The 27389-nt window shown below is 35.7% G+C and overlaps 1 protein-coding gene across 1 annotated transcript in view; it reads right to left on the bottom strand.

Annotated features, from left to right (window-relative positions):
* Window positions 1–27389, bottom strand: part of KIAA0825 (KIAA0825 ortholog) — a 462297-nt gene that overhangs the window by 244626 nt on the left and 190282 nt on the right. Inside the window, exons 16-18 of the mRNA XM_063604394.1 lie at window positions 22342–22521; window positions 8703–8927; window positions 1216–1624 (exon numbers count right to left, since the gene is read on the bottom strand). Of these exons, the coding sequence (XP_063460464.1) occupies window positions 1216–1624; window positions 8703–8927; window positions 22342–22521 (814 nt within the window). The remainder of the gene's footprint in view (window positions 1–1215; window positions 1625–8702; window positions 8928–22341; window positions 22522–27389) is intronic.

Genomic DNA, 27389 nt, shown 5'->3' with positions numbered 1-27389 from the left:
GTACATTTCTAGAGGTCAGTATGATGAGACCAGGAAAATCATGATTACCTACTTTTTCCCATTTGGATTAATATAAAGTCTTATAGATTAACATAGACAAGTAAACATTATTAGTTACCTTAATACTAACCAGTGAATGCAATATATTTTAATAGAGTTTATACATAATAATGCCTATCAGTTCCAAGCTTGATGCTAAGAACTCCATGAATGTTATTTAATTTTTCAAAACAATTCTGTCAGTGTGGTATCATCATTGAAACTGAGGCTTTGAGTGATTCAATAACTTGCACAAGATGACCCATTTACAAGGGATTTGTACTCGCCCATCTGACTCCAAAGCCTGATCTCTTTATCACTACCATGTACTAGTAAGAGTAACCATATTTCAAGTGACTTTTAGTCATTTTGGGCAGAAAGTGATACTAGTATCTGCTAGCAACATGAATATATTTTTAAAGAATGAGGGACAGCATGTGTCGGTGTTTTTAAAATGGGCTGACAGTGATCTGTAGACCATGTGAGCTGGAATTCCTTTATCAATACCATGCAATTCTATACCTGAAGACTAATTTAAAGACAGGAGGACTCTATGTACATATTTCAATTCATCAGGGATCCTTAAAAATCTTTGCAGTACCACAAATCACTTAGCTCTTAGTGACAAACCCATGAGAAGGCTGACATTTTCATACAGAAACAGCTGGGTGTGTTTATAGCTGGAGTGTGATATGCCCTAGTTGCCCTCAGGGATTCTTACATTACCAGATGAAAAATGTGTACCTTTTTGACAATCAGGTACACAGAAAGCAATAAAAAGCCTTTTATATCCATTAATTCCTTCTTAATTTAATCTCCATGCCCAATCCATTTACAAAATGCTCCAGGCTATCCACTAGATACCTGTTTGCACACTGAAAAGGGGTGAAACTAAATTCTCCTGGGTTTAACTACCATCCTTTTAATCAGAAACCTTAAGATGGTGACTAAACAAGTATAATGTTCCAGTGTGTCAATGGGGTTCACATTTTAAGAAGACAAGAAATGTGCAACAATCCAATTTTTAATGGGATACTTTTTTTATGTTCATCAAAGCTGCCATGGATTTAGCAAAATACTACTGCTGCCCATCTGACAATATATTGTCGTTTATTGGTGATTTTGTTATTGTGAAAGCATTTGATGAAATCCAATAAGAGAAAAACATCACTTTACCATTCAGTGCTCAGTTTCCTTGCTTTCAACAATTGACGTTCAATCCAGTTGGGCTTCTGCTGCTCAATGCTTTGTATGACCTTTTGGATCATTTGATTAGGGATACTTGTCTGGTCTCCCATGATGCTTTCCAAACACATACAAATTAAACCCAGTTTTTCTTTACTCCATCTGTCAAGGGAGGCACCTGTTAAAAGTTCCACAGTGTTTCCGTCCTCAAATATCCGACATATAATTACAATCAAGTTCCAGACAAGCAGGCCAGCTTTCTTCAATTCAACAAAGTTTTTTGACATTTTTCTCTCAGACAGAAAAAAGAAGTATTTAATTGGGGGAGGCAAACATGCAATCACCGTAGGTAACTTGCTGATTACAATAGATACTGCCTGAGCAGCAAGCCTTGTGAAGCCTGGGGAAGAAAAGAAAAGGTATGATTAATATTAGCATTTGCGTTCAATCACTGCATGGTTTTGTGTTGTATAAGGTTGTCTAATTTTTGTGGAGAAAATTGGCAAGAAGATCAAGTGCTTGACATATTCCAACAGAACTCTAACCGGGGTCTCTCGCAGTACTACCTAAAATTCCCCCAAATCACAAATCTGGTTTTTTTTTTTTTCTCTCATAAATGAAGATTAGAAAATTTAGACTCATAATTCATATTCTTATCTTTCAAGACTGCAGCTTTCCAGGACCCAGGTGGCCTCCTCATTAACAAATGCAAAGGTGCCCAGCTGGGCAGCTTTGTAGGCTTTGGTACTTCTGACTCCCCCTTAAGCCCTTCTCCTCCTCCCTTGGAATCCATGACAGAATCATTTCAGCTCTCCTCAGGACTGGTTTCTCTCCTTTCAGTTCTCAACCCAAATGTGACCTCCTCAGAGAGCCTTGCCTTACCATCTTATCTTATCTCATCTCATCATCTCATCTCAGTCCATTTATACCCTTCCATCACAGCCCCAAGACCCTCTCTTTTGGGGATCCCCATTTTGTTGCCTTTATTATAGCACTCCCCATCATCTAATAATTATGTCCTTTTCCTGCACACTGTCTGTCACCCTCTTCTAAACTATAAGCTCTGAGAAGGCATTCCCGTATCCCTAGCACTTATTACCTCTTATATAATAGTTGTCAGTAAATATTGGTTGAATGAATGAGTCAGTAAATTGGTTCCTGCTTACCTCTATCTCTCCTCTTTGCTTCTTTGTGTCCTATGCTATTTCCACTTTCTATTAACATCATTTAGATGTAGGTTTTTGCTAAGAAGTCCTTAGCCTTTTGGCTGATGATTCCACATGTTCTTCCTTGTTTGGTGCTATTTCACATTTATGATCTTATTTAATGCAACAGCCTTAGAAGATTATTCAAATATGTGTTGGACCTAGTTTTTACAAACTTATAAAGACTGTTCCAATTAATTTTTAAATGATTCTTAAGTTGTCATGGATTGCAGAGGAGTCACTAGATTAGACATATTTTCCAAGAAAAATGTATTAATTCTTCTTCTCTGTATCAGGGTTTCTCAACTTTGGGTTGGATGATCCTTTGTTGTGAGGAGCTCTTCTATGTTCTGTAGGGTGTTTAGCCGCATCTTTGGCCTCCACCCACTAGATGTCAGTAGCATTCCCCTCAGTGGTGACAACCAAAAATGTCTTCAGGCATTGCCAAATGTCCCCTGGGACCAAAACTGTGTCTGGTTGAGAACCACTCTTCTATATGATTCCAGAATCTTAAGTCTTGGCCTTTCTCCAGAGCTGTAGTCCTATAACTCCAGCTTTCTGTTAAGCATTCCACTTCTGTGTCCTCATCACCGTCAACTCAATATAACTAAAACCATTGTCTTCCAAACTAGCTTGGCCCTTCTCTCTCCCTCCCATCCTTTCCTCCTTTCTTCCTTCATTCTTTCCTTCCTCTCTCCCTCCCTCCCCTCCTTCCTTCCCTCCTCCCTCCCGTTCTTCCTGTTAAATGTTCCTTCATACCTAATCAGTGATCAGCATTGATATATAGTTCTACCCCTTTATCTCTGACATCCAGTTTCTCATTGCTGGGGCCAACTGAAGGTTACTGACCTACTTCAAGCCCTTCTTCACAAATGGTACCTTGACTACGGAACTATTCTTCTAACTCATCTCCCTTCTCCAGGCTATGTCCAGCTCTTCTCCTGTACTGTAAAACTGAATTCATCCCTATGAACTTTATTATCCAATTTCTCTGCTGTGATAATTTTAGCTACTTGCCACTGTTATAAGATCAGTCTCTTGAGCCTTGCTGTCAAAACACTCCACAGTCTAGCCTCAGCCTGTTTCTATGATCCTTCTCTTTAAGACCTTTAACATGCTTTATCCTCTTTGTTTTAGACTTCTGAGTATATCATTACTCTCAATGGAATGCCCTCTGTCTTCATGGTTCACAAATAATCTTCAACTCTTAGTTCAAAATCCTCTCCTCTCTTGTGAATTTATTTGAATATATTATATATATGACCATTTTGGTAATTAGGTCCATAATTGGCTATGTTGTGTTATTTTTGTATTATCATCTATTATTATTTATATTATGTTATTTATATACTCATGAGTTGTCTTTACAGCTAGCCTATAAACTCCAGAGCATGGGAAACAAAGCTCTTAGCTCCTTGATTATCCCACAAAGCCAGACAGTGTTTTAATCCACTATGTACATAATGGAATTTGAACATTAAAATTGAATGAGAAGCCAAAAGAAAGTAGCTTTGAGTTCTTTGGTAAAACGTTCTTTACTGTTTTTGCTGAACAAAAATAACAGAACAATGTGAACATTTTCTGAAGATATATATAACATTTAAAAAGTCACTCTGTTCCAAAAAAGTACAAAGCTCTTGGAAAATATGTTTAATCTAGTGACTCCTCTGCAATCCATGACAACTTAAGAATCATTTTAAAAATTAACTGGAGCAGTCTTTATAAGTTTGTAAAAACTAGATTCAACACATATTTGAACAATCTCCTAAGACTGTTGCATTAAATAAGATCATAAATATGAAAGCACCTAGCTCAGCACCTGATAAAAATAGTTGCTCAATAAATGTTTTCTTTTTATTCAAATTAATGTGTTTAGGTGAGGCTTAACATATAGATCAAGCAAATCTTCCTTAGTGTTCTTAAATTATTTGAAATGTCTCATTGTTCTTTTTGTGTTTGTGTCTCATAGTCCCTATTCTGCTTTCAGGTCTTTGACTTGAAAGATTGTATCTTATATTCCCTCTGTCTTAAAGAGGGTTTGGCTACAGATACTGAGCAAATATTTGACAAGCTAAGTAGATATTAGGTAAAGATTACCAATTTTCTTCTTCACACCTACACTCTACTGATATTTTATAAACTCTGAGGACTATGGGCACTCAAATCCCCAGCTATTTCATTAACGCTTAAGGCAAATTTCAATCAGAACCTTTAGGCTGATGACAAATTAATAAATCCATTCTACCAATCTCTAGGGCTCTGAGTCTATGATGATGTCAACAACACACCAGGGAAGGATCTTTTAAGACTGCTACACACTCGTCTTTCTGTCTTTATTTAAATAAGTTTAATTCTATCTAAGCCGTATATATGTAATATATTGTGTCATCCAATTTTAGAGCTGATAAAGTATGAAGAAAATCTATGTCTTAGGATGAAGGCAATATATGTATATTGATGTATTTGTCATTTCTTCTTTTCTGTAATGTACTACTGTAATAATATATTTGTGGTTGATAAAACATGCAAAAAGGAAATTTACAATAAAGGAGGTAAAGAAAATGTCAAAATTAATTTTTAAAATTTTATTTATTAATGGTAAAAAAGATCAATAATTTGTTGAATGAGGATAATGTAATTTTTTATTATTTTTTAAATCTGAGCTTAACACTTCACAATACAAAGGTCAAGTTCTAAGTTCAGTTTGTTTCAAGATCAGGTTTTCATGGCTGTCACAGGTGAAAAAGCCACTACACAAACACATATAGATCAACATGAAACCAGTATATCCTTAGCTGTGCCCACAAAATCATGGCATTTATTTTTCAGTGTTAACTACTGAATAGGTGAAGGCTGTTGTTGAAATTTGACTAACAAATATCCATCATCTGTGATGTAAATATGTTGTTCTTGCAAACGAATGGAAAAATATTTTATTTTTATATTTTTAAGAAAAGCATTCAAGAGTCACTGAAACTTTCCATTTGCAATATTTTACATCATGTTAGAAAATCCTATTTCTAAATTCTTAAGTGAAAAGATATGATACTTTTGTAGGTAACACTGGTTCTTATGAAACAAATAGGCCTGGTTTTTATACACTATACTAATGACTTCTTATAGCACTTTGTGTATTTCTGTCATCAATTTCTTTCTCAACATGCTGTTTCTGCATGTGACCAATGGCATGGACACATTTTCCTAAATGCTGCTTGCTATTTCTGTTTCCTCTCTCTAGAATTCATTGTTTCCATTAAGACAATTACTCCAAAAGTTTTGCCATAAAGGATTATTTTCATTAAAAAAGTAATTTACTGTTGAGAAAATATCTTCTCAGGTATATCTTTCATTTAATTTTTGTCAAAGAAACAAAACAAAACAACTAGTTCTTTGTATATTTGTTCTTTGAAACATAATGAAACAAATATCTAAAAGCAGAGCTATGTCAGAGCCATCCTAACTTCCATCCAACTCTCCAGTAAATTCACACTGTAATCTTTATTGTAATATTTATTTCTTTAAATCTTCAGTGTTTTTTAATGTCACAGTATTTGCTGATAAAGAAATGAAGAAATGCATTTTAGTTTGTCACCATAGTGTTTTCCATGTTCTGTCATTTTTACTGTGTCAAGAAGGACAAATATTCCCTAAGGTAATGACTATTTGTCTTTTAGTAAGTTAGATTTTTTTTAAAGACCTTTAAACATTTACAATTAGTTAGATAAATTTTGTAAGAACCATGATTATATATCACTAAATTAAAACATTGTTGAAAAAAATTACAGAAGTTTATCTTCATGTTTTGTATACTTAGTGTAGAAATCTTTTGTTTATCAAGATGACTCCAAACTAGCTAATATCTTAAGGCTCAATACTGGCTTAGGAGGGATTTACATCTAACAAAATATATGGGAAGCCACATTTCAAATAGTTTCCCCACAATTCTTTTTTTTTTTTTTTTGCCAAAGGTGATCAAATCATCATTGTTTTATAATATGGCTGTGAAGAGCTCATATTAAGAATAGAAACAAGTGGGAGCTTTTTCACTTTGTCACTGTTTGCTCTTGATTGCATTCCCAGCACTAGTTTTAAACTGTAGTTGACTTATTGGTTTATAGGAATATGTTAAAGTCACTTGTATGTATTATGAGGATTAATTTTGTTACAACCAGAGTCTGTAATACAAAGGACAACTCTAATTCATTACCGTGTGCTGAAAGCTAAAGAATGAATAAGGTCACCCTGCTCATGGCCTCTCCCCAAGAGCATGGCACCCCTGCTCTTCCCTCAAGCTTCCTCACATACTGTCCTCAACACACACTGGCTCACTCACAGACCAAGAAAGGTCTCCAGTGACAATCCCATGTGAGATTTTAGTGAAGTTTAATTTCTTTCTCTCTTCTCATACACCAAAAAATTGTACATCTCTTATTTGTACCCATTTTGAAACAGTTATACTAGTCTCCTGGCACCAAGAGGAGATACAGTACTTAGGTTTATCTCTGATCTGAAACACAGTGCCTGGTATATAGTAGTCTCTCACTTAGTAAATTTCTACTGAATGAATAATGAAATTAATAAATGACTTAATGTCCGGCATGTACACATTCTCTATCTTATATTCTGTAGTGAAAATAAAATTTAAGAAGTGCCAATCTAAAAGTCCCTGTAGCATTTCAGAGGGCAGTAAAGAAGAACAATGGCATTCGCCTATTGTCATATCCTCTTAGAACGCAAAAAATGGTTTATAAAGTCACTTTCTTCCATCACTTTCTTTTACATATTCATGGGATCTGACATTCCTTCATGGTTGTCTTTATGTTGTACTTTTACTCGGAATGAGCATTTTATGAAAAATGTTATTTAGTAAGGAAAACTTTAACAACTGGTATCTATAAGTAAGCATTTTTTGAAATAAGAGGCTCTTTGCAATGGTATGGAGGAATTCCAAAGTGCTTAGAAAAAGCAAAATTGTTCGTGAATAGAATGGCTTGAAAGCCACAAGCAAAATAGTGCTACTCATATGGCATGATATGTTAACTATAAATCATGCCTACTGAATTGCTCAAAACGTATCAAATATCCAAAAGCTAGAACAAAGGAGAGATGGCAACAACTCTTAGAAAAGAAAGAACTTAAGTAATGAAAAGGTGACATTTTCCAATTTCAATTAAATGGCTTTACTAGATTCAAAGGGAGTTTAATAGGGCTTGGACAGAATTAAAGCATTACTATGAAAGGTCCCAGATAGATAATTGATTTGAGTTTGTAATATAAGGTCACATTATTTAGGATCTCCATGGAGAAGAATGAAAGAAAGGCTAGTCCCTTCAATTGACTTTAGTGAGTTCCGCTGGAGTATTTTATTGTTGAAAGTTTCCTTAGAGTTAGAGAAAAAATATTTTCACTAACTCTAAGGAAACTTTCTCTAGTTTCCTAGTTTTCTAGTTTCTCTAGAAAAACTAGAGAAAGTTTCCGTAGAGTTAGTGAAAATATTCTTCTTTAAGGATGAATATGAAAGAAAAAAGTTTTATTTTAAATAATCAAAAGAAGATTCACGAATACAGGTACGTAATATACATACAAAGGAATCTTGTGAAATTCTGGAAAAGTGGAAAGATCTAGATAGGGAGAAACTAAGAAGAGAGGACTTGACTAATAAAATAAACGAATAATGTAGGTAACTGATGGTTCTTAAGAACACTTGGTGGATGCGCTGTTCTGAATAGGAACAATGCACTCAATTTAGAACCAGAATCACCGGAGGAAAAAATACCCTGTCAGAAAAATACATGTACTTACCAAACTGGGTGCTATTTTTGACCTAAAAGCTACATATGTAAGTGTTTTAACAAGAGAAAAGAAGGTAATAATTAGTGTTTGCAGGGAAAAAACTTAAAGGAAAAAATAATTAAATGGAATATCAGAGCAAATTTCTCTAGAGTATGGATTTTAAGTTACTCAACAAATTTTGAGAAAATTAGTCAAAATCATGTCACCAATCTGTGACTATTAGCCTGAACACAAAATATCACAGAAAATCCTGAACTGGTAATTAAATAAAGAATATGACCATTTGAATAATTTTCCATTCTAGTTTCCTTGATCATGTGGTTCATAGTAAAAATAAAAATAAGGGTCGCACATCTACTTAATGGAAGGAAGATTAATATAGTTCATCATTCTTATAACTTTTAGAATCTTACTTGATTACATAGCCTAGAAAATTGCTTCTTCAGGTGTATTTTCTTAAAGAGAAACAAGTGTACTTACTTTTGCATGATTCTTTCCTGTTAGTTTCTTTTGGACTATAATTCCATTCCTTTGGCATGCTCTCAAGCAAACAATCAGGAACAATGTGCTTGTTTAGGTTTGTCTCACAGTTTCTCCTAGAACTCATCACAGATACTATCTGCTGTACAGTGTCCTTGACGGCATCGGTCAGTGCCAGTCTCAAGCATCTGATGACCTCTAGCTCGTACTCCACGCACGTTGAGACTTTAAAATCAGATGGCATATTATGGTTAGCAGAACCTAGCAAATCAGTTGCGCCTTGCTCAACTAGAATTCAGTTTTGTAATCATCTAGTTTAAAGCTATAGGAAAGGAGAGCTGCTCTTAACCAAGAAATCATATGATTGATAACCATCCCATAAAACATTTTTTAAAAAGATTCTTCTTCTTTGTAATAAAAGGAATGGCAATTAAGATAACAGTACATAATATTTACTGGTAGTTTTGGACTCTTCTGGTGAGAACATAAATTGTATGACCTTCTTAGATGACAACTTGGCAATAATGTCAAAGCTTCAACATTTTACTTATCAGTTGACTCACATATTCATTTCTGTAGGACTTTTCCTAAGAAAGTAATCATAAATATGCAAAGGATATAAGAAAAAATCAAAATCAATCAAAATGTCCAATAATAGGTGATTTGTTTAATTAGCTCTGGTATTTCTGTCTATACAATAAAGCCATATATTGTGTAGTAAAAATTAAAGTAGGTTAGAAAAGAGTACGATATCCTATTTTTATTAAAAATATGTATCTCCACACATATATAAAATAATTAAAGGCTGTACTCTATAATATTAATGGTGATTATCAATGACGGATGGAATTTCAGTTATATTTTTTCCTTCCTTTTTTCTTCTTTCCTTCTTTCCTTTCTTCCTTCTTTCTTTACAAATGGTCAATCAACTCAGTGTTAGAATCTTACCAAGAGTTTCCTTATCAGCAAAATGTTAGAGCCGCTCCCTAGATTGCCAAGACACATAGCATAGGAAGAATAGAGTAATAGCCCTAAAACCCAGCTGCTAAAAACCCAAAATATTAATTCTTCATTATCAGCATAAATGAGAGAAGCAAGGGAAAGGATTATTTCAAATGATAATAATTTTTATTAATGATTTTTATTATTGTAGTTTATTTCCATTTTTCATATTAAATTAACAAATGAAAACAAAGGTTAGAATCATACAACTTAAAGAATACCTGCATCATTATCTAATTAATTTTCAAGTGTTTCAAAAATCACCATTAAAAATATAGACACTTTAGGAGGGGCTTCGGTGTCCTCATTTATAAAATGGTGAGGGGAGAGGGCGACAAGGGCTGGACAAGATGATATTTATGGTCTTTGTTAGTTTTCACCTTCCACGACTCTATTTAAGACTCCTAAGAAGAAAATAACAAATACTTCACAGCTGAGCACACACAAAGTTGAAAAGAACTGTGACTCTACTTCCTTTTACAACACAGTAATCAGGAGGCCTTAGAAAGGGGCTCAATGAGGGTCCTAAATTGAGAATGTGCTTTAGGCTATGAGCAGCAATCCTAAGAATGATTTAAACCAGTTTTTGTATGTTCACTAAGCTACTAATTGCTTACCAATTTTTATCAGTATAATCTTTTATATTTTGGTAATAACAGATGTGGCGAGATTTCCAAAAAGAAACTTCATTACTTTTATGTTAAAATTTCTATAATTTAGAAGAATCAGAACAAAGGTAATTTACTGGGAGTTTTTCAGGCTACTGTTAAGAAAGATGTTATATGCAATAAAGAATAACCTAATGTGGCTTTATAAAAGCAATGGAAATTACATCTGAATATGTTTCTAAGTAAAAAGGTTTGGTTTAAATAATTATTCTATTAATATATTTACCAACCAGAAGTCATTGGAAACAAGGTCTCCAGATAAATTATAAGTAACTGGGGAGTCAAAAGTAACAAAATATCATTGAAAATCTTCTGCAAATACATTAGCATACTTTCCTGCTTTAGAAAATTAGTTTCTTTGATGCTTCATAACTTTAGGTGTTAGAAATGTAAAAATTTAATCTAGACAAGCTCTGGTCTAATTTTCTCACTTTTTGAAGATAAGGACACTGATAAACCAAATAGGAAGTGATAGAACAGACAGGAAGTAGTATGGCAACGATGTATTCTCTAGTTAGCCAGTTCAAGCAGTGGTATACACAGGACTAGACGGGATGGCTTGGAGCAATCCACAATCTCTAAGTACAGCCATAGCCATCCACTCCTAATAAATGTAGCATCTAAGTTAGCACCCAAGCTTCTGACTCTCCCTTTTCTACTTTTACTGCTGTTATTTATTTATTTATTTATTTATTTATTTATTTATTTATTTTGAGATGGAGTCTAGCTCTGTCACCAGGCTGGAGTTCAGTGGCATGATCTTGGCTCACTGCAACCTCCGTGTCCCAGGTTCAAGCGATTCTCCTGCCTCAGCCTCCTGAGTAGCTGGGATTACAGGCATGCGCCACCACGCCTGGCTAATTTTTGTATTTTTAGTAGAGATGGGGTTTCACCTTGTTGGTAAGGATGGTCTCAATCTCCTGACCTTGTGATCCACCCACCGGGGCCTCCCAAAGTGCTGGGATTACAGGCGTGAGCCACTGAGCCTGGCCTACCGCTGTATTTAAACAGTCCTCTATAAAAAGTGTTGGGGCACTTTAACCTGCCCTATTCTTATCTGAGATCAACCCTCCATCTTCTGTAATTGCTCTGCAATGCACTAGAATTAGAGAAAATTTTACATATATCTAGAATTGTCCATAGTCTATGTAGTAATATATGAATTCTCCAGTATCTCGGGCTTTAGATCCAAATTTCTTAAAATTTTAGAATTGGAAAGCCATTAATTTTAAGGAAGGCATTGGCCTCCTCAGGCATTCTTTAAAAATATACAAGTGTGGAGAAGCACTTCCAGAATGATGGTGTGAAGACCTGGGAAAATCTGCACCTCCATTAAAGCTATCAGAACACTGGCAAAAATTGTGAAAATCAACTTTTGAGAACTCTGGAAATTAACCACAGGCTTGCAACAATCCAAGGAGAATTTATTCAAGAAAATCAGCTGAATCTTGGTAAAAACAGTGAGCTTTGTGGCATTTTAACCTGCTCTATTCCCAGCTCCCATTCCTCAGCAAGTTCTACTATGGCCTTGAAAACGAGCAGCCTTGAAGCCATGGTAGTTATAAAAGCCCAGCAGCCACTGGAAGAGGTAGAATGTCTTTTGACCTATACACAACGTCCCAGTTTCCCAGATTGTCATGATTTGTCTTGTCTGGAATCTCCCTGGAAGAGCACTGTTCACAATGCATATCCATATTCAAACTAACTCAGTGACTGAAAATGTCCTATCCCCAGGATGTTTCGTTAAAACAGTCAGTAGCAATGGTTTATTTAGCTCTGTGGCTGCCTAAGGTAGTGATACTGGTTGCTGCAAACAAGAAGCTAATAGAAAAAAAAAAAAGAAATAAAAGAAAAGAAAAACTGAGAAATGAAATGTACATGTACACAGTGGGGAGGAATTTTGAGTATCTCTGCCATACTCCTGGGGATGAAGAAGGACACAGACATGTACAGGACTGTGCACATACCAAGAAAGCCCTGAGAAAGCGCTAATCTCTCACCTCTGACTAATCTGGAGGCTCTGTGCAAGCAGGATGTAAAAGGCGAAGGCAGAGTTGCAAACTGTGTGTGTGCTGGGACACGCCTTCAATTCTCTGGCAGTTTACAACAATTCTACTCCTAGTTATATATCCAGAAGAAGATTTTTTAAACATTCACACAAAAACTTGTACGCTAATGTTCATACCAGCATCATTCATAACAGCCAAAAAGTGGAAACAACGCAAATTCCCATCAACTGATGAATCAATAAGCAAAATGTATATTTCCATATAATGGACTATTATTCAACAATAAAAAGAAATGGAGTTCTGATACATGCTACAACATGGATTAACCTTGAAAATATTGTACTAAGTGAAAGAAACCGGACACAAAATGCACATACTGCATGATTCCATTTATACAGAAGTTCCAGAAAAGGCAAAATATAGAGACAGAAAGTAGATTAGCGGTTGTCAGGAACTGGGGAGGAACTGTTAATGGGTACAGGGTTTCTTTTTGGCGTGATTAAAATGGTCTAAAATTAAATGGTGCTGATGGTTGCACAGTTCTGTGAATCTACTAGAAACCACTGAACTGTGATATTTTTACACTTTAAAAGGATGAAATTTATGGTATATAAATTATATCTCAGTACATTTGTTATAAAAATGCAATTGCCTCTAAAAGGACACACACAAACATTTGTCATTGATATCATAATATGATTTAATTAGAGCAGGGGTCAGAAGACTTTTTCTGTAAATAGCCACATAATAAATATTTTAAGCCGTATGACAGATGATCTTTGTTGCAACTACTCATCTTTACTGTGGAAGCACAAAAGTATCCACAAATAATACGTAAGTGAATAAACAGGGCAATTTCCAATAAAACTTTATTAAAATGGTGGGTTGGATTTGGTCCAAAGGCAATGGTTTGCCAACTTCTAGTTTAAGTGGTTTAAAGGTTTTCCTTTGGGACTAGATGGGAGCAGGACACCAAGACCTTTTGATAGTGAGAAGAAAGGGAGAGATAATTTTGGAGTATAAATTCCAGCAGTGAAAAGGCAGGACTGGGTGGGATTTCCAACATAGAGCTTTTGTGCAACCAGAGTGAATCTTTTTTTAAATTTTATTTTATTTATTTACTTATTTTTGAGACAGAGTCTCGCTCTCGTTGCCCAGGCTGGAATGTAATGGTGCGATCTTGGCTCACTGTAACTTCTGCCTCCTGGGTTCAAGCAATTCTGCCTCAGCCACCCGAGTAGCTGGGATTACAGGCGCCCAACACCACACTCAGCTAATTTGTGTGTATGTGTGTGTGTGTGTGTATTTTTAGTAGAGACGGGGTTTCACCATGTTGGCCAGACTGGTCTTGAACTCCCAACCTCAGGTGATCTGCCCACCTTGGCCTGCTAAAGTGTTGGGATTACAGGCATGAGCCACCACGCCTGGCCCAGAGTGAATCTTGTGGTGGGAAAGAACTAGAGGAAGAAAAGAGGCACGAACAGGAATTCAATGTAAAACATTTTTCACCATAGAGCACTGCATTAATGTATAGAAGAAGAGAAGAATGTACACTATGAAAATACCTTAAAACTATTTACAAAATCAATTTCTGGTGTGAATTTTTCTTGTAATTTGTTCATTTCTTTTTAAAGCACAATTGTGCAAAATAATTATGAATGGCTGAGATAATTTGGTTACTTAGCATAGCAAATATCATATAACATGTTCAGTTGTTCCTGAAAGTAGCTATATAGCAAATAAGTTATCCTCAAATGAACTACAGATTCATGGTATGAATATATTAGTGGCCAAGAAAATGATATTATGAATTAAGTAAAAAATAGTACACTGAGAGTCCTTCATTTTTAGGGATGTTATTTAGGAAATTAGTGTTTTCAGTCAGTAGTCAGCTGATAAAGCCAATTCCAAATATTTTATTATGTGTCTAGTGGGCTTGTTACCTGAGATAATCATAAGTTATTTTTAAAAATGATTATAACTTTGAGGAAGAACTTTTATTTTAGTGATGATAAAGTAACTGGTCCCAGACTCACTCTCCTGCCATGAAAGCTAGAAAATAGGGAAATATATGCAAAATAACTATTTTCATATATTAGACAACAGGAAACACTGTAATTGCCTTTAAAAGAAAACAAATTAAAGTCTGAATGTACTTTCAGGATCCCAGTTCAAGGAGCAGAAAGTCAAGCAAACCATGAAAGTCTCACTGAGATGAAGAGTCAGAGGAGGATGAGGCAGCTGGAATTTTCTGAGAGAAGTACCAAAGAGACGGATCTACATAGGGAAAGAGCTCCAGAAATCTGCATAAAGTTTCCTTTCAGTCTTACACAGAATACTAGACTGGCAGTGGAAAGGCTGACTCTAAGAAGCCAAGCAAAAAACAACTATTGAGAAACTGTTAGCTGAACAGTTATCAGAGTTCATACAAGATTGGCAAAGTCTAAGTTCAGACCAGAGTGGCAAGATGTCATTGTATATCTGACATTCAAAGGACACCTAAAAAGGCAATGTTTTAGTAAATGGGCTAAACCAGGCCTAGAATAAAGACTACTTTAGATCTGCCCTAATAAAGCTTGAAAACAACTAACTCTCAAGATGATCAAGGTGATACACAAGTAACACAATACAACAAAATCTGTAATGGAAGAAAACAAAATCTAGAGACTCAATAACATAATACTGATAATGTCTGGCATCCAGTAAAAAATTACCAGACAGGGAAAAAAATATGATCCATAATCAAAAGAAAACTAAGTCAGTAGAAATATACCCAGAAATGAAAGAGATGATGGAACAAGCAAACAAGGTTTTAAAACAGACATCATATATGTATAAGAATATTTAAATGAGAAGGTATACACAAAATATAAAAAGAAACTATACAGAATTGCCAGAAGTTAAGGATACCTGGAATAAAAATTCACCATATAGTCTTAATAGTACTTTAGACACTGCAGAAAAAAAAAAAAATCACTGAACTTGAAGATACAATAGAAAGTCTCCAAACAAAAGAACAGTCAGAAAGAAGGTTAAAAAACAAAAACAATACAAAAAAACAAGGAAGAAGAATACAGCCTCACTGACCTATGGGACAATGCCAAGAGGTGTAATATACACGAAATTGAGTCCCAGAAAAAGTGGGAGGGGGAGTGAAGTGGGGCTGGCAAAAGACAAAATATTCCAAGAAAGAATGGCTGGAAAGTTTTCAAATTTGATGAAAATTAAACATCTCAGGTCCAAGCAGCTCAATAAACCCTAGGCAGAAAAAAATACAAAGAAAACCAAAACAAGGCACATCATAATCAAATTGCTGAAAAGCAGTGACAAAGAGAAAAGTCCTTATCAACTATAAAAGAAGACATATTACATAAAAGGAAACAGATACTGTAAATATTTCCACTGATTTATTGTCAGAAATAATGCAAGCCAGAAGATAATAAAATGAACATCTTTACAGTGCTAAAGGAAAAACGAAAAAGAACAAAAAAAATCTGAACCTAGAATTCCATATCTACTGAAAAATATTTCAAACATGAAGGCAAAATACTTTTTGTCATGCAATCAAAAGCTAAAATAAATTAATGCCAGAGATTTGTAATACAAGAAATGTTAAAGGAAGTACTTCAGGTAGAAGGAAAACAATACCTGTTGGAAACTCAGATCTACACAAAGAAGGGTATGGAAATGATAAATATATGGACAAATATAAAAGACTTTTTCCCATTTTTAATTTCTTTAAAATATAATATTTGGAGCAAAAATAAAACAATAAATTGTAGGGTTTATAATATTATAGAAATAAAATGTATGACAACAATAGAATAAAGGATAGGGAGGAAGTAAATGGAAATATAGCATCATAAGGTTCTTATATCAGATGCAAAGTGGTATAATGTTATTAAAAAGTAAACTGTGATGGGTTAAAGATACATATTGTAAACCCTGGAGCAACTACTACAGTAAATAAAGAAGCCATTAGAAAAGGTAAAATGGAATACTGACAAATACTCAACTCATCCAAAAGAGGGCCAAAATAGAGGGAAAATGAAGATTAGATAGAACAACAAATAGAAAGCAAGTAACAATATAAACCTATAGTGCCAAGTATCAAAATAGAGAGTCCAGAAATAGATGCATCTATTTGATCACTTGGTCAATTGATTTCTGACAAAAGCATTGGAGTAATTCAATTTATAAAGAATAGCCTTTTAAAAAAATGGTTCTGGAAAAATTACATAGCCATATGGAAAAATAAGAACCTCAACACTTATCTCACTATACACAAAAATCCATCATAGAACTAAACATGACTAAAACTATAAAATTGCCAAAAGAAATAATGGGAGAAATATTAGTAAAATTTAGATAATCCAGTTGTTCTTTGGACACAAAAAGCACTATGGTTAAAAAACTGATAAACTGGGCCAGGCGTGGTGGCTCACGCCTGTAATCCCAGCACTTTGGGAGGCTGAGGCAGGCGGATCATGAATTCAGGAGTTCGAGACCAGCCTGGCCAACATAGTGAGACCCCACTTCTACTAAAAATACAAAAATTATCCAGGCGTGGTGGCTCATGCCTGTAGTCCCAGCTACTTGGGAGGCTGAGGCAGGAGAATTGCTTGAACCTGGGAGGTGGAGGCTGCAGCGAGCCAAGATTGCCCGACTGCACACCAGCCTGGGCAACAGTGTGAGACTTCGTCTCAAAAAAAAAAAAACTGATAAACTGGACTCATCAGAATTATAAACCTCACTCCATCAAAAGACCTTGTTAAGAAAATGAAAAAGTAAGCCATAGACAGGGAGGAAATTTTATCAATATATGTATAAAACAAAGAATTTATGTGCAATATATATAAAGAACCCTTTACAACTCAGTAAGACAACCAATTAATAAGTGGACAAAAGTTTTGAATAGATATTTTACAAAAGAATATTTTCAAATGGTCACTAAGAACATGAAGAGGTATTCAATGTCATTATTCATGAAGGAAATGTAAATTAAAGCTTCATGAGATAATACTACCTACCCCTTAGAATAACCAAAATCAAAAAGACAATCTCAAGTGTTGGCAAGAATATGGAGCAAACAAAATTTTCACACATTATTGGCCAAAATGTAGAAAGATCTGACTACTTCGTGAAACAGTTTAGTAGTTTCTTTTTTTCTTTCTTTTTGAGGCAGAGTGTCACTCCATTGTCAGGCCGGAATGCAGTGGTGCGATCTTGACTCACTGCAAGCTCCACCTCCTGGGTTCAAGAGCTTCTCATGCCTCAGGCTCCCGAGTAGCTGGGATTACAGGCACGCGCCACCACACCCAGCTAATTTTTGTATTTTTAGTAGAGACGGGGTTTCACCATGTTGGCCAGGATGGTCTCAATCTCCTGACCTGGTGATCCACCCACCTCGGCCTCCCAAAGTGCTGGGATTACAGGTGTGAGCCACCACGCCCGGCCAGTAGTTCCTTATGAAGTTAAAAATTTACTTATCATATCACCTAGCATTTCCACTTCTAAGTACTTACTGAAGAGAAATGAAAACATACATAGTTGACCCTTGAACAACATGGGTTTGAACTGCACAGGTCGACTTACATGCAGACTTTTTTCAATCAAATGTGGATTGAAAATACAATATTTGCAGGATGCAAAACCTGCATATATGCAGGTTCTGTGGGGCTGACTGCAGGACTTGAGTATATGTTGAGTACATGGATTTTTTTTTTTTTTTGAGATGAAGTTTCGCTCATTGCCCAGGCTGGGGTGCAATGGCGTCTTGGCTCACTGCAACCTCTACCTCCCGAGTTCAAGCGATTCTCCTGCCTCAGCCTCCTGAGTAGCTGGGATTGCAGGCACATGCCACCATGCCCAGCTAATTTTGTATTTTTAGTAGAAACGAGGTTTCTCCATGTTGGTCAAGCTAGTCTCAAACTCTCGACCGCAGATGATCTCCCACTTTGGCCTCCCAAAGTGCTGGGATTACAGGCATGAGCCACCATGCTTGGCCGAGTATATGGATTTTTTAATAAGGGGAATGGTTCCTGGAATGAATTCCTCACATATACTGAGGGATGACTGTAGTCCCACAAAGACTTATACACTAGTATTCATAGCAGCTTTATTCATCGTAGCCAAAAACTAGAAATAATCAAAATGTCCATCCAACTGGTAAGTGGATAAAAAAAGTACTACTCAGTGACATACTGCTCAGCAATGAGCAGAAATAAACTAATGATAAAGCATAATATAAAATTATCAAAAACATTAAGCTGAGCAAAAGAAGCTAGACACAAAAGAATATATAGATTTCTATTTATATGAAATTCTAGAATATCAAAAGTAAACTATCACGACAAAAAGCAGGTCAGTGTCTTCCTGGGGCTGAGAGTTGAAAGGAGAATGGACGGCAAAGGGGGAATGAAAGAACCTTTGGAGATGACATAAAATGTTCCATATCTTTATCGTTGTGGTTGTCACACAGATTTATACATTGGTCAAACTTACTGAACTCTTCACTTGAAATGAGTGAATTTTATTGTATTCAATCAATAAAATATTTTAAAACATTTTTAAGGTGGATTGCAAACAAACTGAATGGTGACAAAAGGCTCAGAATACATAATTAGTTACAACATAGAACAAAGACAGCCTTTCAATATGTGAAAGCTTACATTTAAAATCGACCTATACTATGCTGCAGGTATTTATGTAGGTAATAGAGACAATCACTGTGTCTGATAGGAAGGTAAGGCACTGTAAATTAATTTTGGCAACAGGAAGACAATATAGCATATATATGCTCTCTAAACAACACTTCTTAAAGGTCTTTATGAGGCTGAGGAGGAGTAGAAAACCAAAGTGGAAACTTTGAATCTCAACCCTTAATTTTGCTAGGTTATTGAAAACTTTTTTCCCAAAGGTTGTGAGAAAGTTAAGAAAACTGATTCAGAAAACAAAAGTAAGCCCAATGCCATATCGAGGAGCCAAGTAAACAATACTTGTTGAGTATATTACTATCATATTAGATGGGCATTTTTGACAGTATTTGCCTCATTTACAAGCCTGTTCTGACATTGTCTTAAAAACCAGCTGAGGTAATGTATGCTTTGATATTTTCATTTGTCTAACTGAATAATGCTTTATCTACTTTGAAAACATAGGTGTCCAATGATTGTTAGCAAATTTATTTCTTACAGAGTGCATTGGCCTTAGAAACACCCACATTAGGTCACTGACTTAATTATTTGTTGTACTTACAGCTTTTGTAGTAATCTTAAGTGGGTATTTTCCTTCTTGTCATCCCTCCCTAGCCTATGTCCAGTCTAAAGAGTTATGTGTTAGATAGAATTCTAAGTATAAAATCAGATTGTATAATTCATTACTGAATTCGTACGTTCATAAAAGTAGTGTCTCAAAAAATTTAGTCTAATAGAAAAAAATGAGAAATAACATGGCCTAGGACAGGGTCCCCAACCCCTAGACTGCAGACCAGTACAGGTTCGTGACCTGTTAGGAACCGGGCTGCACAGCAGGAGGTGAGCAGCAGGTGGGTGAACATTACTGCTTGAGCTTCCCCTCCTGTCAAATCAGAAGCATGTTAGATTCTCATAGGAGCACAAATCCTATTGTGAACTGCACATGCAAGGGATCTAGGTTGTTTGCTCCTTATGAGAATCTAACCAATACCTGATGATCTGAGGTGGAACAGTTTCATCCATCCCCCTCCTGGTGGAAAAATTGTCTTCCACAAAACTGGTCCCTGGTGCCAAAAATGTTGGGGACTGCTGGCTTAGGAGAGAGGAGATCTGGTTTCTTGTGCTAAGTCTTGTCCAACTTAATTGGTGGACAGTCTTAGGCAACTCTCTTAATATTTCTGCTTTTTGTTTACTCAACAATAAGATGAAGATACTGACCACTTCATCTTTGTCCTTTTACCCTAAAATGATAAGACTGTGATGTTTTACGGGTAAACTATGCAGAAATCATAGACAGTGATTTAGCAGGAGGAAACTACAGCAGTGAAGTTTTAAAATAACGTACTTTAGTTAACCTGGGTAGGTTAATTGTATATACTGAAGCATAGATCTATTAGTAATAAAATGTAAATATTGTGGGATTATGATTGCATGTCTCAGCTGTATTACTTGTAACAATGTTATGTTTCCAAATTAAACAAAAGTCATAGTAAAAGGCTTAATTTTGTTACAAATTAGTACCTTGTATTATCTTATTAGGGTTTTTAAAATAACCATGATTGCTAACAGAAAAAAAAAAAGATATTTTCAAAGACTTAAATGGAAGAGAAAAGAGAAAACTTCAGACCCTCATAACCACTGCAGGTATCAGGTTCCAGAGAATATTTAATGTTTATGGAGCAACAACTTGTATAAAGGAGAAAGGAGTTTCACCCATTTGAAGTTCTGCCCCTTTGAGCTTTCACACATAATTCAGGCTCTGTGAATATGTATAACGTCTGTTTCCAGAGACTTGTCTGACCATGTGGGGGAGGGTTTGCTCAATACGTAGATGGAGAGATGTCAAATTAGGAGCAAGAAACAGTTTTATTTTCCCTAGCAGCACCTGAAATCCATTTATATCTTCTAGGTTATTTTCAGTATAGTTTTGTGCTGAGCGTCAAAGATGGTTCAAGAACCTAATAGTTGAAAGATAAATAGTGATTGAAGCATGAGGGTCACTGATTCTTTATAATCTTGTGAGAAAATCCAGCTCTTACTTCCCCAGAAACAACTAAAATCAGCAGAGGGTGGCAGAACTTTCAAGTTCGTTTTTCTTTCAATTCAGTAAAGACTACATTAGAAACACAACAAGCTTCTAATTCAGCCTTTTTACCTAGGAATATGCCCTTCCTTTGGGAAGCAAGAAGCAGTAAGGGAATGCATGGCAACTAGGAGATAACATTTTAAAAAGAGATCATTATTACAGAAAGTTTAAATGACAGATTTGGACTTTGGAAATCATAACATAAAGTTATCTATTGCTGTTTTATAGGGATAATGGCCAAGAGAAAATGAAACATAATGACTGTAAAACAGCTAGAATGATATTCAAGTAATATCTGGAGGATAGTCAAAAAGTCTGGGAGGAGTGAAACCATGATTATGAACTAGTTAGATCTTTTATATGGAGCCTAGGAAATATTTTATGAAAATTCAGGTTCCAAAGCAGGATAAAAGAAAGCTTATAGGTTGAAAACTAAATGTAAATGATAAAAATCACTATTTGAATAGCAGGATAATAAGAAAAATCATTGTCTAAGTTTTCATCCTTTGTTTTCACAAGATATTAAATACAAAAATTTAAAGGCAGAATATTAAGGATAAGACAATGTGAGAATTTTTACACCTGCCAGAGGGTGGGGCAACCCATCAAAACTTCCTGTTCAAATATACAACCTGCACTGCCTTTATTATTCTCTCTAGCTGAAGGAAGAAGAACAATACAGATGGGAAAAATATATTCTCTCCAAAGGAATCACAGGATATGCTTGCCTTGTAGAGAGACACACTATGGTCATAATAATAAATGCCTTTTACATCTGAAGAAAATCGACCAATAGTATTGTCCATTAATTTGCTGAATAAATGCACCCAAGAATCACAAAATACTTTTCACATCTTACTAATATCTTATATGCTCAATAGCAAAACATAATCTGTGATAAATATTAAAATAAATTTTTATGATAGAACATTCCCTAATTAATAAAAAAAGAAAATCTTTTCCCTTCCACCTCCCTTGCATCTTGTCCCAAAGTGTATGAAATTTTACAGGAACTAATAATGATTCCCAACAGAAGGCTTTATACTGAAAAAATGTAAGGTAAACTTTCACCAACAACAGATTCAGCAAAACCAGTATCAATACAACTTCTAAACATCTTTAAAGGTACATATAAGTATCTATAGAACATTTCTTTTACAAACAGTAAATGTCTCATACCTGGGATGTTATATAAAAAGTCCCATAATTGCTCTTCTTCCATGTAGCTCACAAAAACGTTTGCAAATGTTTGTGGAGAAAAACTGCAATGGTACAATATTTTAAAGATGGCTTCCATCAAGCTGGGTCCTTGGTTCAGGTTATTTTCTGTGTCGGAAACTTGTTCTTGAAAGGTACGTTCTTGAAAGGAATCAAAATGATTTAGTAAGGTATCAGTGAATATGATTAAACTCTTATTATGTACACTAGCATAATGCTGTGGAAATGGTTTTTAATAATATTTACATAAAAAGAGAATTACCAGATTATTTCAAAACAATGGTCCATCCAACCCAATGTTGTTTCTGAGATATTCATGGATATTTACGGAAAAAGACAAACAAAAACAACAACCAAAAAAACCTGTGAGAAAGACCACAATAACACCACTTCAAAGGTCAACGCTAGTTTCCCTGAATGTCATAATTCTTCTTTCTCTTAAGGAAAACTTTTTTGTTTCTTTTTCTAATTTAAGAATAATAGACATTCATTCTAAAAAAATTTTTTTGTAATCTGGACAACTAGGAATACTAACATTGTACCATGGGAAAATTCACATTTTTAGTTTTTCCAGAATTATGCTATCAATTCTACAAACAAATTTATGAATGTTTCTTAAATCCACAGACCTTGTCATATCAGACTGAAGAGTTTTATCAATTGGTTCCTCAATAAAACTGTATAAAGAATTCAACAAAAATTGGGCCATTTTAATTGTCCTTTTCAACCCTCCTTTGGCTCCATAACAGCCTCCTCAAAGATCAGTAATCATAAGTTTCTGTACTATTGCATTTATAGTTTGGATGGAAAGGTGAAATAATAATTTCTGTTTTCTATGGATAATAAGCATGAGATGTGTACTATTATAATAAACAACATATTTGTTGGGTTAAAGGTAACAAATTATATTTTAGCTCTTATATTTTAACTATCTTGCATAAATGTAATCTAAAGCATTGCAGAATAAATAGATTTCTTTATTCTTGCTCATTTGGAATATCATTACTTTTATGTTTCCTCTTAAAATTTTTTTTCTGTGATTTGATTTTGATGATCTAAAGGAGCTCACTGTTATCTTCAAACTAAGAAGTAACATCATAGACTTTATGTGGAGAACATTATTGGTTTTGCTTCCTAATACCCATTTTCTTTCTTTTCAAAACAAGTTAGTTTTCCTTTAGCAAGATATCCCTGCTCCTATCTGTGTCCCTCACCCCTCCATCCTCCCAACCCTCCCCCACCCCCGCCCCCACACTTCGATTATTTGGTTCAGGTGAAGCCGACACTATCATCTGGAGTGGGCACATAACCAAGGCCTGGCCAATCAGACCATAACATCTTGCATCAACAGTGACTGGTTCAGGAATGGGCAGGTATCCAATGAGAACCTTCTTTAGGATTTTTGCTAGAATTGTTGACAAAGCAGTGTTCTCTTTCTACTGGGGTTATTAACCCCAGTAGAAAGTAGGCTGAAAATTGCTGAAAGCCATTTTGGGGAGAACTTGACTAAGAATGAATCTGATATAGTAAGAAACAGAATTAAGAAAAGGACAGAAGAGTCCTAATGAGATGACACTGTTTGAGAACCTGGATCCAGCAATGCCTACGTATTTATGCTTGCTGAGCTGACAAATTCAGCCCTCCCACCCCCTTTTATTTTCTTTTGAGATAGGGTCTCACTCTGTCTCCCAGGCTGGAATTCAGTGGCATGATTATAGCTCATTGCAGCCCCAAACTCCTGGACTTAAGTGATTCTCCACCATCAGCCTCCCAAGTAGGTCTAAGGTGTGCATCACCACACCCAGCTAATTCTTTTTTGTTTTTTTGTAGAGATGGGGTCTTGCTCTGCTGCTCAGTCTGGTCTCAAACTCCTGGCCTCAAGTGATCCTTCTACCTCAGCCTCCCAAGTACTGGAATTACAGGCCTGGGTTGTCGCACCCAACCAATTTTCCCTCTTTGATTAAACCAGGCTAATTTGGATTCTGTTACTTGCAGTCTAAACGGTCTCGACTATTTCCCCAAGCATAAAATACAAAATGGCAAATATTCCTAATCCAGGCTTTCATAATTTAATATTTTATCCAAATAGTCTCTGCAGTTCCCTCTTCTTTCCGCTCCCTCCAATTCATCTTACATAAAATTATCCATTATCCTCATGTCCTTCCTTGTTTTAACCTTCCCCTTCCTCCACTGTTAAAAATTCCTTATCCTGATTGAGGATCAAGAGTTCCACAATCTTTTCCCAAATTATGTTCCAACCCCCAAACATCTGTTCTACCCAGGAGAGTTTATTTGCTTGTAAATGTGCCCTCTCATCTCCTTTTCTTTTTCCATGCCATTTCTTCAGGCTATATGTGTTTTCCTCCAATAAAATCACCATGATTTAATCAATAAGTTGACTGATTAATCAACTGCTTCCTATGTGTCAGTCATTGTACCAGGTGCTGAGGCCATCCCCTTCCAGGGGCTCAAGGACTGTGCAAATATGTGTATATTTTGTTGGCGGGGAGGAGATGACAGACAAGTAAATAATTATTACCGCAACATAAGGAAAAGGTGAGTGACCATGCATCTGAGTTTGCCTGGGCAGTCCTGGTTTAGGTCTGTTGTCCTGGTGTAATTACTAGTAGCATCTTCTTTCACTTTTAAAAGTGTCTCAGTTAGGATGATAAATTATTTGATCAACTTAAGTCTAAGTGATTTAAGTATGAGGCACTGTGGAAATGCAGAGGATGATGCTTTAAATTTTTTCAGGGAACACAGACAAGTTACAAAGCAGATCATGTCTCAGCCAAGTCTTTAAGGAGTAGAAATTTATCAGCATGACAAGATCAAGGTGGGGGGTACTTTCCAGGAAGACCGAAGAATTGGTGAAATATTGAGAAGACAAGCAGTTGCTGGCAGTGTGATGTGGCTGAAGTGAGACTGCCATGAGGAAGATGGGAGATGAAGCTAGGCAATCAACAGAGCATGAGTAATATACAGCCCTGCAAATCATGCAACGGAAATGCACATGCCAGGGTGGATATGAGGAATAGTTCTATGGAATGGGTGCTAATTTTCCCAGTTTTACAGATGAACAAAGTAAAATGAAGAGAAATTAAATTACTTGTCCCAAGGTCACAAAAATAGTAAGAATTTGTTTGTGCTGTCTGAATTATACTACAATCCCAAATTTCTCAAAGCCTGCTTTGACATTTTACTGACAATAACCACTGAATGCAAAGCACTCAGTCCAAACTATGTATATGGTATGTGGTAATGTATTGCCTTAATGCAAAACTCTTTGATTTCATATAGCATTCTACATTTTCACATATATTGTCTTGTTACATCTCTAGTACTATTTTACTATATGACTTTCTGCGGATGCACATCTTGTCTTCAGGTATCTTCCAACAGCACCTGGATCAATGCTCCATGTTTAATATTGAAGAAGGAATAAAAGAAGGAATGTTTAGTACTAAAGAAGGAAGAAATGTTTTAATACTAAAGAGGGAAGAAAAGAAGGAAGGAAGGCAGAAAAAATAGATTGTTTTAATACTAAAACAATGTTTTAATGCTAAGGAAGGAAGAAAAGAAGGAAGGAAGGGAGAAAGAAATACATCTCTTGAGTATTTTGTGATAGGTTTTGGTCCATCTAGAAATTGATATTTCTGAATGACACATAATTACCTGCTAGTCATAAAGTTCAAAGATTTTTTTCTCTAAGCCTCATCCTCCTCACATCCACTGTATCCTTTCTTTTCATCTACTCCTTTGAAATCCTCGTCTCTCTTGACTTCCTGGCAGCTATGCTTTCTTGGGTTCAGAGTTCCTTTCTGGCATATCTTTTCTGGTAGCTCTTCCTCTTTTATCTGGGGTTGGCAAATTTTTTCTATAAAGGGCCAGACACTTTATGTTTTGCAAGCTCTTTGGTCTGTGTCTTAACTACTCAACTCTTCTCTTGGAGCACAAAAGCAACTATAAACAATATAATATGTAAATGAAGGATCAAGGCTATGTTGGACTAAAACTGTATTTACAAAAACAGGTGGCGGGAAGGGGCATTTGGTTCATGGGGGCTCCCCCAGAACAGTGGCCTTAGCCTTCTTCCAGCCACACTGCTTTTTACCTGGCTTAGCAATTCTGGTTTCCTTTGACTTGAAAGATTCTTTTTATGCAGAACTTTCCAAATTATCCATCTCTGGCTCTGACCGTTCTCTTTTATGCTCATTGCTGTGTTCCCTAGTTCTGTCTAGATCACCATCATATGCTTATTTCCAGGCTCAATGCCTTAGCAGTATTTATTCCTTCTCTGAATTGTTAGATGTAATAAAATAAATATCTCTACCCCGATTCCCCTTCTCAAAATGAATTGAATGTTCATTTTTCCCCCATTGTGTCCCTTCTTCTTTGATTCTAACACTATTAATACAGTTTAGGTTTTCTTTTCCTCTTGTTTTAATCAAAATACTTCCTAGAATATATATCAATCTAAACTCCTCTAGCTGCATTTTAAAGTCCTCCATAATGCCTTATGTATCCAGACTTATAATTTTCTATGATTCCCCAATATTCCAAGATAATTTCTACTTCAGACCTCATTCATCATCTAATAAGGCTTGGCTGGACAGTAATCCTCAGCAGATCCCAGATGTTTCTAAGGTCTGTGCCCTGGAAACCTAGTGAAAGTCAACACCTTTGCCAGGTGGTGCTCATCCATAAACATTGCTTTTCCTTAGGTTTTGAATTTCTTACACTATTGGGATATTCTTCTTGTGCTCTCTTTCATTCTGATATTCCCCTATTCCTTTCAAGATGACTCAGCTATAGTTTAATTCTTTTAACCTGCTCTTTAAGTTAGTCCTGATCTGGTTTAGGATGCACTACCCCAAAATATGGCACCTTGGCATTTGAGAAAATAGCAGAAGCAGGAAGGTCTCTTTGACCTACTACTGCCCTTTTACCCTGAAGCAGGCCTTCACGGAATTCTGACTTTCCTCTAAAGTAGGTCATAAGACCCTCAT

The sequence above is a fragment of the Pan paniscus genome, chromosome 4 (assembly GCF_029289425.2).
Source record: "Pan paniscus chromosome 4, NHGRI_mPanPan1-v2.0_pri, whole genome shotgun sequence".
Taxonomy (NCBI): domain Eukaryota; kingdom Metazoa; phylum Chordata; class Mammalia; order Primates; family Hominidae; genus Pan; species Pan paniscus.
Note: the sequence above shows the minus strand (reverse complement) of the source record. Positions and strands in the feature narration are given on the sequence as shown.